The sequence below is a fragment of the Equus quagga genome, chromosome 1, assembly GCF_021613505.1.
Source record: "Equus quagga isolate Etosha38 chromosome 1, UCLA_HA_Equagga_1.0, whole genome shotgun sequence".
Classification (NCBI taxonomy): domain Eukaryota; kingdom Metazoa; phylum Chordata; class Mammalia; order Perissodactyla; family Equidae; genus Equus; species Equus quagga.
In genome coordinates, this window is record NC_060267.1 from 95,183,971 (window position 1) to 95,198,422 (window position 14,452).

The 14,452-nt window shown below is 64.1% G+C and overlaps 1 protein-coding gene across 1 annotated transcript in view; it reads left to right on the forward strand.

The window, feature by feature from the left end:
• Nucleotides 1-1,877: 1,877 nt before the first annotated feature.
• NOTCH1 (notch receptor 1) overlaps nt 1,878-14,452 on the forward strand; it is a 49,347-nt gene continuing 36,772 nt past the window's right edge. Inside the window, exons 1-2 of the mRNA XM_046652032.1 lie at nt 1,878-2,186; nt 3,893-3,974. Coding sequence (XP_046507988.1) covers nt 2,126-2,186; nt 3,893-3,974 — 143 coding nt within the window. The 5' untranslated portion in view covers nt 1,878-2,125. The remainder of the gene's footprint in view (nt 2,187-3,892; nt 3,975-14,452) is intronic.

Here is a 14,452-nt window from a genome sequence, read left to right on the forward strand (position 1 = left end):
CTAGCGCTCCCTCCTCCCCTCCTCCCCTGCTCCCCCCTCCCCTGCTCCCCCCTCCCCTCCTCTAGCGCTCCCTCCTCTGGTGCTGCTCCTTGGCAGAAGAGTGAGAACTCGATCCCAAGCCAGGATTGGACGGGCCTTTACTTCTGGCCTGGGGCCTATTGGCAGAGACAGGGGGCTCCTAGGGAGGGCACACAGGCAGTGGCTCTCCGAGGAGCGCCCGCCCTGGGGCCTTCAGTCCATCCCTGGGAGTAGAGAGGGGATATGGTGCACAGAGCCAGAGGCTGAGCTGGGGGGGGGGGGCAGGGGAGGGACTTCGAAGCACCCCTCTTCCTTGTACGGAAAATCTGCTCCTCCAGGCTGCAGGGCTGCTGTTATATAAACATCTCTGCTGCCTCCAGGCGCCTCCTCTCCCGGGCACTGACCCTGAGAGAAGTTACCCCAGGCTCTGAGAAGTGCCACCAGCCTCTAGGAGGGGGCGGGTGAGGGAGGCCCCAGCAGCAGCTGCCCAGGCCTGGACTGGCTGTGCTCACAACAGCATCCCAGCTGCCACTAGTGTCCGGCAACAGGTGTGCCAAGAAGGGCGGGCCAGGGTCAGGTGTGCAATCTGCCACCAGGCACCCCACTCTGCCCGCCTCTCTGGACCTCCCTGGCGAGGGCTGCTTCTCTCTCAGCCTCCGGGATTTCTGCAGTCCTACGGTTTCTCCTGCCCCATGCCCTTCACCCAGCTAGGTCCTTCTCAGCCTGTGAGGCCCCCCTCTGGCATCACGTACTCCAGGAAGGCCACCAGGATGCCAGGGCTGGGTGGGTGCACCTCCTGCCATCACCCTCATTACTGTGTGTTGGGATGATTAGTCGTTGTCTGTCGCCAGTGTGAGGCTGTGAAGTCTGGTTTCTTAAGGACTACGGCAGGCATTTTGGACTCCAGAGCTTAACCTGGCTTGGCACAGGATGCTCAAATCTGGCACGGCAGCGAGAAATAAATCACCCGGAAGGAGCGCGTGGGAGGGGCCCTGGGCTGCACCGGCGCTGGCAGCGGGTCTATCTGACCTGCCCGCACTTTGCGGGACATCTTAGGCGGGAGGCGCCAGGAAAATGGGCAGGACAGTGACCAAGGAACGTCAAGAGGCAGGTCCCTCCTGGGGGAGCGGGTGCGCAATCCGTCCGGCCAGGTGTCGGCCCCAGGCTGTTCCCTTGGGGCACCCAGAGCCCCCCTTCCAGAGGCTGCGGCCGGGGCGCCACCATCCCTCAGGGTCAAGCGCCCCAGCCGTCACAGCCAGGGGTGTCTGGCCTCGGTCGCCTGAAGGCTTAAAGCTATGACCGCGGGGCTCCTGGGAGTGGAGCCCCGGGGCGAAGGGCGCACCCCACGGCTGCTGAAGGCGCAACTTCTCCCAGAGCCTCTGCCCCGGGCCTGGGGTCCCCCAAAGTTGGCCTCGGTCGCTCCTCCCCACCTCCCCGGGACCCGGCTCCCCGCGGTGCACGGCCCCCCGCAGGCTCTCCTTTCCCTACTCCGCCCGCGCCTTTTCGCTATTGAGATGCAAATCTTTACAATTGCCGAGAGCGGCAGCAGCCAGAGCAGGATCCTTCCGCAGCCTCGGACCAAACTTTTGGCCTCTGAAAACTTTCCAACGAGAAGTAGTCCCTAGCGCCTGCCGCCGACCCGCCTCTGCACCGCCGCGGCCCCCAAGCCGGGAAGACCAGGGCTCCGGCCGCGCGCCCCAGCCCGAGGAGGCGCGGGCTGGTCGGGGCGCGTCGAGGGGCGCGGCCAGCGAGGGGGCGCGGGGTGCGGAGGGATCGGCGGGGGCGGGGCCCCGGGGGCGGGGCCGGCGGGCGGGGGCGGAGCGCACGGCAGCCCAGCGCCTCACTAGTGCCTCGGCCGCGGGAGGGAGCGCAGGGGCGCGGGGCGCGGGTGCGGGCGCGGGCGCGAGCGCAGTGGAGGAACGAGCCGGGGCGCGGAGCCGGGCCGGGGAGGCCGCGAGAGCCCAGCGCCGCCCGCCAGCCAGGAGGGAGAGGGCAGTAGCGGGCCGCCGCCGCCCGTGGGACCGTCCGGCGCGCGCGTGTGCGCCTGAGCTCCGTCGGCCCAGCGCAGAGGCCGCCACCGGGCGCAGCGGGCAGCCGGCGGGCAGGCATGCCGCCGCTCTTGGCGCCCCTGCTCTGCCTGGCGCTGCTGCCCGCGCTCGCCGCACGAGGTAGGCGCCCGTCCGCCCGCGAGCCCGCAACTTTCCGCGTCTTCGGAAACTTTGGCGGCGCCCTACGCGCGCGCCCCGGGTGGCTGGGAACCGGCGCCCCAGAGCGGGGGAGGGGGGACGGGAGTCCCGGGCTGGTGGAGAAGGACTGACGCTCCTCCGCGCCGCCTGCCCGGCCGGGGCGGACTCGCCCGCCCCGCGCCTGGAGCCGGGTTTGAAGCCCGGCGTGGGGGACTGGGGGCCCCGGAGGCCCAGCCCTGGGCTCGCCCTTCACCAGCCGTGCCTGGGGCTCGCCGCTGGGGCGGGCGGGCGAACTGCCTACTACTTTTCGATTTGAATCGAGTCGGTTTTGGTTTCCTGTTGCTTTGGGGGCCATTTATCTTTTTTCTTCGCCTCTGGCCCGCGCCGGGGGCGGATGTTGGGGAGCGGAGTGTGGAGTCCGGGGCGCTGCATTCGCCTTTGCAGACCCGCGCGGCCCGCGCGGGCTGCGGGGCGCGGTGGGCAGCGGGGCGCGAGGCGGGCCCGGTGTCCTACCCGTTCGGAGAGATCGCGCAGGGCTGGGCGAGGCTGGGATTCCCGGGCCCCTGGCCACTTCGGCCGCCGGTGTCCCCGGCCGCCGGTGTCCCCCCGACGCCGGATCGTCGCCCCCTATCCCGGCTCGTAGACAGTTTGGGGGGGCGGATGTGTGGAAGACTCCGCTGCTACTGGTGGGACTTTCGCTTTGCCGAGTTCAAGTTTGCAAATCTTGCAGGGGTGGAGTGGGACGTAGGGAAGAGGGCGCTCATTTCTCCACTTCCCATTGAAGGGGTCTCCGGGGAATCTAGAGTGATTAATTTCTCTTTTCCTCCCAAAAGTTGGAGGTGAGAGTTAGCTCCCCATTTCCAGAAGGTAGGGTTCTAAGTCACACCCGGTCCGCACCCTTGAGGAGCTTAATTTACACAGCCCTGTATGATGGGGAGAAGGAGCTTGACTAATTGACCCCATCTTGGGACTGGGGTCAAATTAATTCCGAATGGGGCATCTCCATCCCCCTCCCCTGGGTGTGGCAGAGGGCTGCCCCTAAAGATGCCCACCGCAGAAGCAGGTATTGGGTGTCCATGCAGGCGGGGCCAGGCCCCCAGGGTGCAGTCCTGGTGCCCCAGGAGGCGGCCCTGGCACGACAATGGGCTGCTCTGATTCCCCGGCCAGCGCTTTGTTGGCGGGCGGGGCGGCCGGCCTTGCAGCTGTCGCATTTTCCCACGAGCGGGGGAGCTGAGTGTGGCCACCTCCCCCCCAGCACTGCCCCCTCGCAGAACGTGTTTGAACAGCAGGACAATCCTGGTGGCTGGATAGGGGCCCCGGCCCAGCCTGGCTCCCCAGTGCAGACGGGGTGGGAGGTGCAGAGTTAGGGAAAATGGCCCAGGATCATCTCTCCTTTTCTCCACTGCTGTCCAGGAGGCGTTTCAGGCCACCTCACCCCATTCTGAGCATGACCTGTCCACCTGCCACCCAGCCAACCTGTTCCTCCTCAACCCCATTTCTGATTACGGAACTCTGGGCAGAATATCGAAGGCCCTTGGGGTTCATGCGGGGGCTTCCTAGGGCCCCGTGCCCCCAGTAACCCCAGGACAGGGTAGAGCCTGCATGATGAGGGGTGGGCGGTGCCCTGGGGGTGGGCCCTTCCCCCCCCCCCCAGCTCAGGGCTGACCTCTCCTCTTGCCCCTCCCCAGGCCTGCAGTGCTCCCAGCCCGGCGAGAGCTGCTTGAATGGCGGGAAGTGTGAAGTGCTCACCAACGGCACCGAAGCCTGCATGTGAGTACGCCCCTGCGGGGACCTGTTGCTTTTGTCGGGAGCGGAGCCCCTGCCTTCTGCAGCGGCTGGCCGGCAGGGACAGAACACTAGGCCATTGTCTTCTGGAGATGGCCCAGAAGGCTGGGCGCCATCACGTGCTACTTTTATTGGACGAAGTCTGGCAATTACTTAATCACCAGCAATTATGCTGCGTGTGGAGCTGGTCTGGCCACTGGGGGTTCGAGCACTCCTTTGTGGGCCACCTCAGGTTCCTGGGGTGCCAAGTGGGAATCCCTGGTACCCCATATCTTCCTAAGTACCCGAGAAATAATTGACCTGCCTGGGAGGTTCTAGAGCGTTTCTAAAGGAGCCAGCCCCCACCACCCTGCCAGCTGGGAGCATCTCCCCTGGGCAGGTGAGCCTCTCCTCCTGGTAGGCCAGCCTCTCCTCCGGGCAGGTGATGCCTCCTCCAGGCAGGTGAGCCTCTCCTCCTGGTAGGCCAGCCTCTCCTCTGGACAGGTGATTTCTCTCCTCCTGGTAGCCCAGCCTCTCCTCCAGGCAGGCAGTGCTTCTCAGCAAGGAATTGACTGTTTCAAAGTCAAACCCATCCTCTCAGCCCTCTGCCTTCCCCAGCTTGCTTCTCTCTGGCCTCAGGTGAGATTGGGGAGAGAACTCATCTTATTGGCTGTGCCCATCTCCCCGGGTTCTGGGGGTAGGAGTACCTGCCGGAACTTTGGTTCCTGTCCTGGCATCTGCGCCTCCGACCCCCTGACCCTCTGGCCCTTCGCCCTCCGGCCTTGGGTCTTCAGCTGTGAAACGGAGGGCGCGCGTCTGGTTCGCTCTGACTCGGGCGAGGAACCCATTTAGAATCGCCCCTTGCGCCCCCCCCGAGTACCCGCCAGCCTCGGGGAAGTTTTTCTGCTGTGCCCGATGCCCTTCAACTTGAGTTCTTCCCTGATGGGAATAATGAGGAGGTGCTTGGTGGCTGGAGAAAAGCCTCCCCCCCCCCCCCCCCCCCCCCCCCCAGGCAGCAGCGGAAGAAGTGGCTCCCCGCCCTCATTCCAGCCGGCGAGGGCCCATTCCCTTGACAACCCCAGCCAGCCCGGGCTCACTGGGGCTCACTGCCTGCCCAGCCGGTGGGCGAGCAGCCCCTCCTCCCACCGCACCCCCCTCCCGGCACTGAAGCCAATTAAGCAGGTCTGTGAGCAGTTTAATGGACAAAGCGGATTGTGTCTTTGTGAGATGCTAATGAATGCACACTACTTTTTTTTTTTTTTTTTGCGTTTTTGGGGCCTTTTTCTCCTCCTGCAGAAGCCTCACCGACGCTTGATGCCCTAAATCTTGTTTCCTTTCATTCAGAGACCGACAGCTGGGATTCAGTGGAAGTGCAGTGGCTATTGTTGGGGGAGGCGGATTAATGCTGTCTGATTAATTATGCGCGGCTTCCCAGAATGCATGACTCCCTTCCCCACCCGCCACGGCGCACTCCTCCCGGACCACTCTCCGGACCACGGTGCCACTCACCCCTGGGGGGCGGGAGTCTCCGTGCTTCTGCAGAGGCTGGAGAGGACAGGACGGAGAGCGGCGCTGGGGCAGGGGGCGCCATCCCTCCTCCGTGTCCCCAGGGAGGAGGCACAGCCTGGCCCAGGGGGCCCTGGCATCTCCCTGGGCTGAAGCCCACACCACATGCTTCCTGGACCAGACTGAGGGTGCTTTGGGGTACAGGCTGCTGCAGCCTCCCCCCCACCCCCACACCCGGCATCAGAGTAAGACACTTCATAGGAACAGAGCAATAGCACGGCATGCTCTTCCATCCCCCAAGCCTGGGCTACTTGGGGTGCCAGCCTTGTCTCTTCCCTGGGGCCTGGCACCCCCTCCTCCTTGGCGGGAAGCCTGGCTCAGTCTGGCCTGGCACTCAGCCGACTCGGCCCACAGAGACCCCATTGTGCACACCCCCCAGATCCACTGGGAAGGCAGAACGGAAGCACCGTCCTCAGAGGCCCCACCTCTGGGCGGCACTGTGCGGGGGGCTGGGGACCAGAGCAGGGACCAGCCCAGCCAGGCCCTGCTGTGGAGAGGCGTGGTCCACGCTCACGGTGCTCGTGGGGTGTTGTGGCCGCTCTGGGCAGGGCCCTGGCTCCCTCTGCGCCTGGGGATACTGCTTCCTGCTGGCGCCCACCATTCCCTGGGGGCCCTGGCGGTCCACTCTTCTGGCTGAGGGGGGAGCTGCCTTCTTTCCTCGAAGGTGTGTGGGGCGTGGAGGCAGGCAGGCTTCTGGATCCCCGACCTGGATGTGAATCCAGCCCGGCAGCATCCATCCGGGACCCTTGGGAAGTTCCTTGACTTTCCACGCCGGTTTGCTGGCTCCCCGCGGACGGGGCATGGGAAACAGCGGTGTCGCGGTGCCAAGCTCGTCAGTGCCTGCTGAATCATCTCTTTCCACCCCAAAGTGCAGGAACCTTCCCCAGAGGCTGCCGGTCAGGTGGCTGCAGGGCTCAGGACCAGAAGAGACCTCAGTATGCGAACGCTTCCTGGGAAGGCATGGGGTGGCCGAGGCGTAGCTGGCAGGGGCCGCAGAGGAAAGGCTTCGCTGCACGTCCCTGTGGGCAGACAGCCATCTCTGATGGGAGGCTGGTGGCCCCACGGGCAGTCCAAGGGGCGTCAGTGTGGCCCTCTGCCCATCTCCAGCCTCCTCGCCGGCCCCTTCAGTGCAGAGGGGGACATGGAAGGGGGCTCCCCGTCTTGTCTTTTGCCCAGGGTCGGGGTAGAAGGCCTGCACGGACTGTTGTCTGTTGGGCGAGTCTGCATTTGGGGGCCTCCGGGCGCCTGCAGGGCTCCCTCCCCTGGGAGAAGGTCAGCATCTCGCCAGGCAGCACCCAGGAGAGCGCAGGAGCTGTGAGGCCCAGGGCAGCGGGAGGAAGAAAGGTTGCCGGTGGGTGGGGGGAGCGTGTTAGCTTCGGGCCACCCCGAGGTTGAGGCCTGGCTCCGTCGCTGTGACCCCGCGTCATCGGGTCCCCTGAGCTCAGTCCCGTTTGCAGCGCCGGCTGAGGCAGGTTGATCCCTTGGTGAGCAAGGCTTGCGTAAGAGTGGCGGGCAGCAGGCCCCGGGCGTGTGCTTCCTCCCCGCCTTCTCATTCTGAGCTGACAGTGCTGGTTTCAGGATCCTCATTCTTGGATGTTTAGTTGGCTCGTGAGTTAACTCAGAGACCCCAAGGCTGGGTGGGGGTTCTGGGGCCGGGGGCTGCCTGGGGAGGGGCTCACCCATTCCGAGGATCTTATCGCCCACCCAGGCTCCAACCAGCAGCCCCTTTACTCCCTTCCTCAGATGCTTCTGAGCGCCTGCTGTGTGCCAGGTTCTGCTCCAGGCGTTGGCGCTGCAGGCTCGGATCAGACACAACCCCTGATCTTACGGAGTTGCCTTTCTAGCCTGTGGGGGGCAGGAGAGGCAACAGCACATGCGTCTGACATTTCAGATGGAAGTGAGTGCAGTGGGTGGGGCGGCGTGGCTCTGAACACAGTCTGACACGGCTCCCAGCAACCCCATAACACTGTATAGATCAGGCATGGGAAAGTAAGTGGGAGCACAGAGAAGTCGGCGCTTGGCCCCAGGATCACACAGCACAGAGTAGCCCAACGCTGCCTGTTTTTCTCCAGAGCGTGTGTTCCTAACCACTGCACCGTCCTGGCATGCCCCAGGCCCACCCTGGCCGCTCTGCGAGGAAGCAGGGCCGGGACTATGACTTCCCTTAAAAAGAGGAGGTTCAGGCGGAAAGTGACTCGGCGGCGGAGGGACGGAACGTTATGCGTCTTCTGTCACCTGGTCCGCTGTTTCCACTGAGTCACCTGCCAGTCTGGGGCGAGGCTGGGAGTGGAACAGGTTAATTCTCCTCCTCACCCCTAGGCTGAGCGGAGGCCTGCTGCAGGACTTCCTCTGTTTATGCAGCGCCTGGCTTCAAGGACGAGGGGTTAGAAAAACACTTGTTCGATGCACAGCGTCAGCTGCAGTCTCACCTGCTGACACCAACTGTGTGGACACGTCCAGGAACACGAGGTCCTTAAGGGAAGCTGCCTCCTTGGGCCGGGCCTGCCTCTGAGCAGCAGCCAACAGTTTTCCCATTGAAAAATTAATATTTTTTTTTTAAAGGGAGTGAAAGAAAACTTTGCCCTTAGCAGGAAGAGGGTGGAGCAGGGCTTTCGCGGGACGGCTGGGCTGCGGCTGAGAGCTGGGGGCACAGGCCCAGTGCTGGGACCCGAGAGGCTGGGCGCCGGAGGAGGGGTCTGCAGGGTGTCACTGCGCCATCCCCAGTGCCAGGTCGCAGCCTGAAGGACCCGTGGGAGCCGGGAGCTGGCCCCCTTCCTCGTTCAGTGCACCTTTGATGGCAGATGGGGCCCGCTGGGCAGTGCCTGGCTGGACCGAGGGGTCGCACCCTCCGGGCGTGGGGAGGGCACCTTTCCTGTTTCGTGTCTCAGCTATAAATAGCGAAAGGATGTGGCTCTATCGAGCTGATTGAGTGTCTGCCTTACTTTGCTCAATAACACAACAGTAATAACTCCACACATAGACAGCTGCTCTTATCCAGCATCGTAAAACCCGGCAGACGTTTTACTCAATGGCTCACACCCCCTCCAGGTGGTGGCCAGCTCTGCTTCCCCCCCCCCCCAGTTTACAAGTGGGAAGAACTGAGGCTGAGAGGTGAAGACGCGGGGCGGGGCGGGGCGGGGGTGGGGATCTGAGTCCAGCTTACGTCACATCAGCCTTCATCTTCATGTGCAGACATATCCAAAACTTTCCAGAGGCGTTAATGAGCGGCTGGCCTCGGGGCATCGTGACTGCAGGCCGGGATGCATTTGATGGTCCTGAAGGTTGCTGGCGGGGCTGGGGCTTGGCGTCCCTGGGGGGGTGTGTGGGCCTCACCCCGAGCCCCACTGTGGATGGTCTAGAAGATACCGCGCGGGCCTGGCTTTGGTTTGCTATGCTTCCTAGGCACACATCTCCCTGGGCCTCAGTTTCCCCCTTGGTATGTGAGGGGGTTGGGTTAGGTGGCCCCTGGAGCTCCCTTCCAGCTGTGTCCCAGCAGGACGCAGGGATGGGCCTGCAGTTGCCTGCGTGGTGGTGGTGGGCAGCAGCGTGGTGGGGGCGAGGTGCCAGGGAGTCCGGCCTGGCCGCGCGGCAGGGCTGGTTCTGCTGGTCTGGGGCTCGCTCTGGGCTCTGGTGTTCTCACCCCCGGCCTGCTGGGCTGGGGACGCACCTGCTCGGGAGGGCGCAGTGATCACGGTGCGGAGGAGGGACGGGCAGGCAAAGGAATGCCCTTTCTGAAGTGGCCACAGTCGGCTTCTCCTCCTGGCATCTCCTTGGGGCCTCGCCCCACCCCACCCTGCAGAGAACACGAGGACATTGATGGCTAGATGGGGGCGGGGGGATGGATGTATACATGTATAGGTGTTTCGGTGGTAAACGACGCAAATTATAAATTTTGCGCTTTTAGCCGTTTACAGTATACATTTCAGTGACGTTCAGGACATTCACAAAGTTGTGCAACCATCACCTACATCTGCTTCTAGAACTTTGTCATCACCCCAAACAAACCCCACACCCGTTAAGCAGGCACTCCCCAGCCCCTCCCCCAGCCCCCAGTGAGTCCTGATCTACCCTCCGTCTCTGGGTTTGCCTGTCCCGGACATTTCGTCTGGATGGAATCGTCCCACCGACATGGCCTCTCGCGTCTGGCTGCTCTCGCTCAGCATGGTTCCGAGGTTCATCCACGCTGTAGTGTGTTTCCGTGCTTCACTCCTCTGAGCGCTGGATGGTACCCACCTGAGACTGGCAGGGCTTGGCCAGCGGTGGGCACCAGCATCCGAGTCCTTGTACAGTCTGGGACAGAAGTTCAGAAGAGGTGGGTGTTGGGGGTGTCGGCTGTCTGGAAGGCTTCCTGGAAGAATCGGTGCTCTTTTATAGGCCTGTGTCACCGCCTCCCCACAGCCACAGAGCCCCCTTGAGGGGGTCCTGGTGTGTCCCCTGGTGAATTAGTTAGGATGGCCTGATGGGCTGTGGCCTCGGCTGCTGCCCTTGGTTAGCTGCTCCTGTCCCCAGGCCTCAGCTCATGTCAGCCACCAAGCGTCCGCTGGCCCCGAGCAGGAGCGCAGAGGGCTGCGGAGCTGAGCAGCCCGCGTGCGTGGCGCTGCAGGAATGTGGAGGGAGAGGCCTTTCAGCGCGTGCTTGCTAGGGGCCAGGGCTGGAGGCAGGCAGACGCAGGCCCCACTTGTGCAGCAGTGGAGACATGCTGCTTTAGAACCAGACCGAGGGCAGGCGGTTTGGGGCTCGAGAGAAGGGCGGACGCCTGACTCGCCTGCTGCGCACGAGGCCTGGTGCCGTCGGAATGCCCCGCCTGGGTGCACCAGGCCCGCTGTGGCCTTGGAGGGAGTCCACCGTGGAGCCAGCAGGCAGACGGGCTGGACGGGGCAGCAGGCGACGCAGCCCCAGGCAGGAGGAGCAGCGAGGGCCGGGGGCAGCTGGGGAAGTGAGGCTTTGGGTGTGGGGGAAGCGGGGCTGGACCCTTGACCCTGCTGTGCCGTCCGCCTGCTTCCTGGTCCTCCCCTGGGGGTGGGGTGGCGGGGCAGACGTTTCTCTGGACCCTCAGGTGCTGGTCATGCCCCTGGCGGGAGGCACTCAGCCTTCTGTGAGATGGGGTGGGGCTGGGGGCCCGGTCCCTGCTCTTGGATGCAGACGGGGTACCCCTAAGTTACCCTTGGGGCTCAGGGAGGCTGCAGAGTGGTCCCTCCTGATCAGGCGGTCAGCATTAGCATCTGTGCACCTGCCCATCCCTAGTGCGGGGGTTAGATGGTCGTGGCATCGGGGTTGGGGGCGCCTTCTGTGCATCTCTGAGACCTGTGGAATTCTGGGAACAGAAACCCCCTTCTCCGTGTTTCTCCATCCAGTGGTCCCCTTTTGCTACAAGTCTCTTTCTGCCCCTGGGAGGGAAGCGTTCTGGGAAAGATGGCCCCTCAGCCTCCCTGCACGTTCCCCCATGCTCAGGAGCCGGGATGGGGACGTGTAGTCATTAACTCTTTAGAGTGAATCAGGCTCAGCGTTGCCCTCTCCCCACTCCCTCCCTGATGCAAAGCTGCTTCTTTGAGTGGGTGTCTGTCAGGTGGGTTGTGGACGCCTCCGAGGGGCTTGCCCCCTCCCTCCGGGCAGCCTGACACTCTCTGTGGATCTTCGGCTCTCCTGGGCTGGGAGCTGTCCCTGGAGGGCTGACCTGGGGACCTCTCTCACCTGAGCAATGGAGGCACCTCTCTGGGCTCACAGCTTCCTGGAGGGAGAACCTGGGGTCCTGGCTTAAGTGGGCCTTGGGGTGCACTGGGGAGGCCAGGCCTCCGACGCTCACACCGAAGTTCCCACCCCGAGAGTCGCTCAGGCATGGCTGCAAGGCCCCGCCCGGTCTCGGGCTGGGCATCCTCTGGCAGCGAGTGCCGGGGCGTCTCCAGTCAGGCCAGGCCTGAATGCCACCTGGGACCCTCTACCCAAAGAGCTCGCCCTGCCGAGGTGGGGTCCCCTGACCACAGGACACTCGCCCACTCACCTGGCCCCTCTGCACAGGGCTGCTCGGGGACAGGTGGGCCCTGGCACCGGTGGGAGGTCAGGCTGAATCCTAGGTTGGTCACTGGGATTTCTACCAAAGAAATGGACGTGTTCTGACTTCCTCGCACTGGGTCTGAGGCTGGGACAGACGCATGCTGCTGGCTCTGAGTGGATGAGAGTATTTGTCCCGGCCCATCCTGGCTTTCCCCGTCCCTGGGCTGGATGTCAGTCGTCTGTCTTTGAAGTGCCTGAATTGGTTGTTCTTTTAAGCTGGGTAAACTGTCCTCTTGTCGCTCTGTTGACACTGTTGATTTGCTGAACAAACCCTTCCCCTTCAGGTAGCGCCAAAGGGCAGCCTCACCACCCCCCAGGCCAAGGCCTTCGCAGGCAGCCCCGTGTTGTCGTACTGACCTGAGCGCGAGTGCAGCACAGCCGGCGGGGCTGGGGGTTTGAGAGGTGGCCACAAAGCCTCTGAGACACCCCACCCAACCTGAGAGCTCTTAGACCCAGACGGGGGGACGCGCAGCTGGTTGCGGGAACAAGCCCGGCTGTGATCCTCATGCCGAGGTGACTTTCGGCTGTTCCCTGCTCTGGGGACCCCTTGGGGACTGAGGCAGCAGCTGCACTCCTGGCCCCCTGCCTTCTTCACTCTTCTTGTGGCCCAGTATGAGTCACAGCCGAGCCACAGGTGTCTGCCCAGGGGGCCACAGCCAGGAGGACCCAGGTAGACCCACTGTAGACCCTCTGAGGTTGGACAGGCCTGGAGTTACTGAGCCCGCTAACGGGCCAGGCCCTGGGAGGTGCCGTCGCCCCGTTTACGCATCAGCCTGGCAGCTCAGCCCAGGAAGCCGCCAGGAGGCAGCGGCGCAGGGCTTGCCCGCGGCCGTGCTCTCCAGGTCATCGCGGGCTCTCGGCAGGGTCAGGGCTGCTGTGGGGGGTGGACGCGTGTCAGAGAAGGTGGGTGAGGGCTGCTGCTGGCTGCCTCTGGAAAGATCCGTCTGTGCCTGAGCAGCAGGGACCAGGTCGCCGGGCTTGGGGACCTGCCTCCCACCATTTCCTCTCTGTTTCGGTTGTCGATGAGCGGAAACTACACAGTTACTGGAAATGAGAGGTTTGGGGGGAGAAGGCAGGGTTTTGAGTGTGTGTTTTTCCCCGACAGCTTTTCAGTAAGTGAAGGCTGGGCAGTGGGGAGGGTGCTCAGGGCTGGTGGAGACGGTGGCAGGGGACAGGCGGGGGCCCTGGCCACACTTCCGCCCCCTGGGCCTCTGCCTCCCCCTCCTTCCACCGAGGTCCTGGGTGAGGTGACTGCCTCTGGGCCTTCTGGGCCGACCTCAGGGTCCCTCCCATCAGCCAGGCTGGTCCTGGCTCCCAGGGGGTAGCCCGTGGGGCAGGTCCCCACCCATCACTTCCTCCTCCAGTGGTCAGAATGAGGGCAGCCTCAGCCCTGTCGGATTAAGACCCAGGTTGGGGAGGCCAGGCAGGGCTGTGTGCCCCGGCATCCACGAGTGGTAGGGGCTCGGGTCATGGCGGCGTCCTCCTACACTGGTCTAGGGCCTGGCGTCTGGCACAGCACCGGCACCCGGCAGGCATCTGTGGTGTGCGCAGCTGGGCCTGAGGCAACAATGCAGGGGGACTGGAGCCGGCTGGGCACAGAGCCAGAAGTGGAGGCAGGTGGGTGCTCCAGGTTTCTGGAAGGCCTGGCTTCCAGCCCACAGGGAGACACAGTCTGAGCCACTTGCCCCTCACTGGGCTTCCCCCGTTCAGTATGCTGCTCCCGCTGGGCCAGGATGGTGCTGTGGGCAACAGCACAGGTTGTGGAATGAGCTTCCTCCCACTGCGTGGGCTCTGTGACCTCGGGCTGCTTACCCGTCTCTCTGAGTTCCCCTTCCGGGAGGATGGGAGCTTGGCCTCCACGAGGAGCATGTGAAGCATCCTACGGGACTCCTGGCTGGTAGAGGGGCCGTCCTTACTGCTCATCGATTAATTTTCCTTTGGCATCTTACTTTGGATCATTTAGCCTCACACATGGCTGTAGGAAGTAACACAGGTTGGTCCCACATGCCGCACTCCCTGTTTCCCCAATGGGAACGTGTCGGTTTAGTTTTACTCCACCCTGGAGCCCTCCTGATACTCCAAGGCCTCGTCCAGAGAGCTCTCGCAGAGGCCATCCCGGCCCCAGGAATTGGAGGAGGTCACGCGAAGGCAGAGGGACAAACCAGCCAGGAGTCTACCACTTTCTCTGCAGAGAAAAGCCCCCCAGATGGCCCGAGACCCGTACCAACAGGCCCAGGGTGCCTGGGTGTCCCCGAGGTGTGACAGTGTAGGCATCTCTCTCACCGGGCCCCCCAGGCCTGGGCGCAGCTGGCCGCATTCTGTCTTCTGGCATTGGCTATGTCCCAAGGCACCTCGGTGGCTGTACTGGGTCCGGGGTGAGAGTGAGGGCTACGTGCAGACGGCCAGGTGCGCAGGGCGCCTGTGTGCAGGCACGGCGGGACCTGGTGGTCTACCGGGCGTGGGGCGCTAGGCTGTTGTGAGCTGGGAGAGGAGGCCAGAGAGCGAGGGGCTAGTGGCTGTTGCAGGATGGGGCTGCTCTCTGGGGCCACCACTGAAGCTTGCACCCTGTGCTGCAGCTCAGCCAGAGGCAGACCCGGCCGGCCCTGCCAGGTCCCCACCACCCACAGTCAAGGGGGTGTCCTGGGAGCCATGGGAGAATGCATTGGGGGCCAGCCCTCCTTTGGCCTGCCCAGCGGCCGGGCGGGTGAGGGCTCTGTGCCTTCATCCCCCGTGCCAACAGACGGGCAGGAAGGCCATGGGGGCACTGTGGGTGAGGGTGGTGACGGGTGTCCAGTGCTGGTGTGACCCTCCCGCTGAATAGAAGGTGGAGGAGCCAGGGCCCGGAGAAGCCCCACCCACCGGCAGGG